Source organism: Lactuca sativa, chromosome 2 (assembly GCF_002870075.4).
Source record: "Lactuca sativa cultivar Salinas chromosome 2, Lsat_Salinas_v11, whole genome shotgun sequence".
Classification (NCBI taxonomy): Eukaryota; Viridiplantae; Streptophyta; class Magnoliopsida; order Asterales; family Asteraceae; genus Lactuca; species Lactuca sativa.
In genome coordinates this window covers 211,047,325-211,050,723 of record NC_056624.2, presented here as the reverse complement: position 1 = coordinate 211,050,723, position 3,399 = coordinate 211,047,325, and the positions used below count along the sequence as shown (strand labels likewise).

General features: G+C 33.0%; 1 protein-coding gene across 1 annotated transcript; it reads left to right on the top strand.

Annotated features, from left to right (window-relative positions):
- Positions 1–76: 76 nt before the first annotated feature.
- LOC128132468 (isoleucine--tRNA ligase, chloroplastic/mitochondrial-like) lies at positions 77–3,174 on the top strand. The gene is made up of 11 exons (XM_052769055.1): positions 77–220; positions 331–358; positions 509–621; positions 707–775; positions 861–968; positions 1,125–1,269; positions 1,408–1,639; positions 1,757–2,043; positions 2,121–2,274; positions 2,613–2,791; positions 3,053–3,174. Exons 1-11 carry the CDS (start codon positions 77–79, stop codon positions 3,172–3,174), a joined length of 1,581 nt encoding a protein of 526 aa, XP_052625015.1.
- The last annotated feature ends 225 nt before the right edge of the window (positions 3,175–3,399 follow it).

Below are 3,399 nucleotides of genomic sequence, written 5' to 3'. Positions count from 1 at the left end.
CTTGGAATTCCCGAAGAAGAAAAGAAAAGTGCATATTAAGTGATGGCTGATAAGAGTTGCCAAGGCCTTTCGTGCTATGAAAGATCTTGGAATTCCTGAAGAAAAAACAAAGCCAGACTTAAAGAGGCTTTTACAACTTTGTGATAAGAACTGGGAGCTTATTGAAGAAAAAAACTATAGAGCTCTTGCTGATGCTATTTTTGATACCCAAGAGTCAGAGGCATGTTGATCTGTTTCTAAATATATATTTTATAGAAATTTTCCTCCATTGCTATTTTCTATGAATAATTCTTCTCCCCAAATTTCTGAGCTGTATCATTTTTTTTTCAGGAAGTAGAACACAAGAAAAAACTTGATGGTAATGGAATTCCATCCATTTGGCAACCCTGGAATGGAATCTCGAATTCCAATTCCATCAGATTAATGCAATTCAATAATAAAACTGAATAATCTTTTAAAGCTTATATTAATTAAGACTTAAGAGTAATTTTCTGTTGAACTATCTTAGTATTGCACTCATTGGATCAAGATGCCAGAAACGGATTGACACCAATAAAATTAAGAGCAAAATCAGCTAAATTTGCTAAAGCAACAGTCAAGGCACAAATGGCATCATTCAAGGTCAATTTATTATAATTCTTTATTAGTATTATTAAGAAAAAAAAGATAACATTAAACATATATAATATATAATATATGTCTACAGAGATTTGGAGTATGGGCAGATTGGGATCATCCTTATCTCACTCTTGATCCAGAATATGAAGCTGCTCAGGTACTGATGCCAAATTATTATTATTATTATTATTATTATTATTATTATTATTATTATTATTATTTAATTGTTTTGTTTTTTCTAGATTGAAGTGTTTGGGCAAATGGTTTTCAAAAGGTACATATACAGACGGAGAAAGCCAGTGCACTGGAGTCCTTCATCACGCACTGCTCTTGCAGAGGCTGAATTAGAGGTAAACAGATAAGATTATAATTAATAATAAATAAATAAATAAGTTTTTAGTTAATTTCAAGAAAACAAAATTATAATTTAATTCATATCATGAAATATTTACTAAAAATAGGATACATATATAGAGTGTCTTATTTTCCTTGGAAGTTTCTTGCAGTATCCTGAAGTCCATGTTTCAAAGAGCATGTATGCAATTTTCAAATTACTAACTACTCCAACTAAAGATGGATTACTTGATGAATTTCCCAAATTGTCCCTTGCAATTTGGACCACAACTCCTTGGACTATTCCTGCAAATGCTGGTATGTGTCCACCTTCATAATTCATATATCATGTATCATGTGAGTTTTTCTTTTTCTTTTTCTTTCTTTCCTTAAACAACTTTTATGTAATCAGTTGTTTATCTGTAATAGTGTAATTTTTCTTCTTTCTTTTTTTAGCTGTTGCAGTGAATTCCAAGCTCCAGTATGCCATTGTTGAAGTGCAATCACCTTCACCTGATGTTACTTCATCTTCTGAAGATGGAAAGAAGAGAATTGGTAGTGTTTTGAAAGGCTCTAAGATACCATTTTTCATTGTTGCACTTGACCTTTTGTCAACACTGGAATCCAAATGGAATGTGAAACTTGTTGTTAAGAAAACAGTTTTCGGTTCAGATCTTGAAAATTGCAGGTATACTTAGGTAGGAATGGAATCATTCATTCCGATTCCATCCAACCAACAAGTCTCATAGTTTCATGTTTTTATCAAGACTTACTTTTTTTTTCTGAAATTACTTATTTTGAACAGATATGCACATCCAATAAATGGGGAAGAATGTCCAGTTGTGATTGGAGGAGATTACATCACAACAGAATCAGGAACAGGACTTGTCCATACTGCCCCTGGACATGGACAAGATGATTATATAACAGGATTAAAATACAATTTGCCAATAATATCCCCAGTAGACGATGAAGGAAAATTCACTGAAGAAGCTGGAATCTTTAAAGGGCTTGATGTGTTAGGAGATGGGAATGTTGCTGTAATTGATCACTTGGATCAACTTTCATCAATTATCATGGTGGAACCTTACAGTAAGTTAGTTATAAAGACACCATTGAAATGGTTTAATATAAAATTTACTTAAATGCCCTTGTTTTCTTGATATTAGAGCATAAGTATCCTTATGATTGGAGGACAAAAAAGCCTACGATTTTTAGGGCAACTGCACAATGGTTTGCATCTGTTGAAGGATTCAGAGAGGCTGCTATGGATGCCATTAGTCAAGTAGTATGGACTCCATCTCAGGTACTAAAAAAGGTTCGGTACATAAGATAATAATATATAGACTAAAATAAATTACTAAAATGGTTCAACGTCTTTCTGATTTTTACATTTTTAGTCCAAAATCGAACGCTTTTTTTCAAAACTGGTCCTTATTTCAAGGTTTCATATCAATTTTGGTCTCTAGAACCTTGAAATACCAAAACTGAAAAAGGTTTGGTACATTACTAGTTTGTTAAAAGTTGAAGTTTTATTCAAATATATAAAAAAAAAATTATGATAGTTTCTGGACTCCAAAAGTATCTTTTGATTAGGATTGAAATGCTTCAAAGTTTTTTGCATAATTCTATTTTGCTTAGTGGGTGTGTTTGTTTTATAGGTTTGGGCTGTTACAGGGGGTAGTGATGGGATTGCAAATACCAACTCGGTTTGAGTTCTATTTTGCATCCATCTCTGATTTGAGTTCACCTCTTCAACGACTGAAGAATCCATCTCTTCATTTTAATCCATCGCAGCTCCCTGTGACACACTTACCAACTCGGTTCACCTCTTTGCTTGGTAAATATATATTTGCATCTTTGTTTTTTCTATTTGTTAGTATTGATCATCTATTTTTATTGTGTTTCTTTTTTGAATCGGTTGTAAGTTACCCTGTCTGAGTACATATAAATAGAAGGAAGATGTCCCAATGTGGATGCCATCCAGGTGTTTGTTGAAAGTCCCAAGTGAAATTTGTTGTTATTTTAGACATCGTATAGTAGCTAAGTTCAATGGAAAATCTATTTTATTGAGTAAGTTTTATGAGTTTTTTGATGAAAGGTTTAGATTTTGTTGATGTCATAGCTAAACTAATTATGTTCTCTTTCTCCTTCTCCATTTACAGAATCAATAATGGGTTTGGGGAAAACCCTGTGAAACAGCCATTTGAATGTGATGATTAGGTTCGGTTGTGATGGAGACAGGTTGGTTTTCTGACATTGCATGGAGCCAATTTTGGAGTAGCGAAATGTAAGAACAATCGGATTCAAAGCAATCGAAAACCGAATATAACTGGTTGTCCATGGTGAGTGAGCCCAGTTATTGAGATCAGTGGAACCCTAAACTGATGGGCTACGTATGAAGTGTTTAATCTATTTACAACTAAATAGAGTAAAGTCAAATGCTTT

What these genes read in the sequence shown, in the direction of transcription:
- LOC128132468 (XM_052769055.1), top strand. Translation starts at nt 77, where the DNA reads ATGAAAGATCTTGGAATTCCTGAAGAAAAAACAAAGCCAGACTTAAAG. An exon ending in CACAAATGGCATCATTCAAG is followed by an intron (nt 622 to 706) that starts GTCAATTTATTA and finishes ATATGTCTACAG; the next exon opens with AGATTTGGAGTATGGGCAGA. An exon ending in TCGGTTCACCTCTTTGCTTG is followed by an intron (nt 2,792 to 3,052) that starts GTAAATATATAT and finishes TTTTGATGAAAG; the next exon opens with GTTTAGATTTTGTTGATGTC.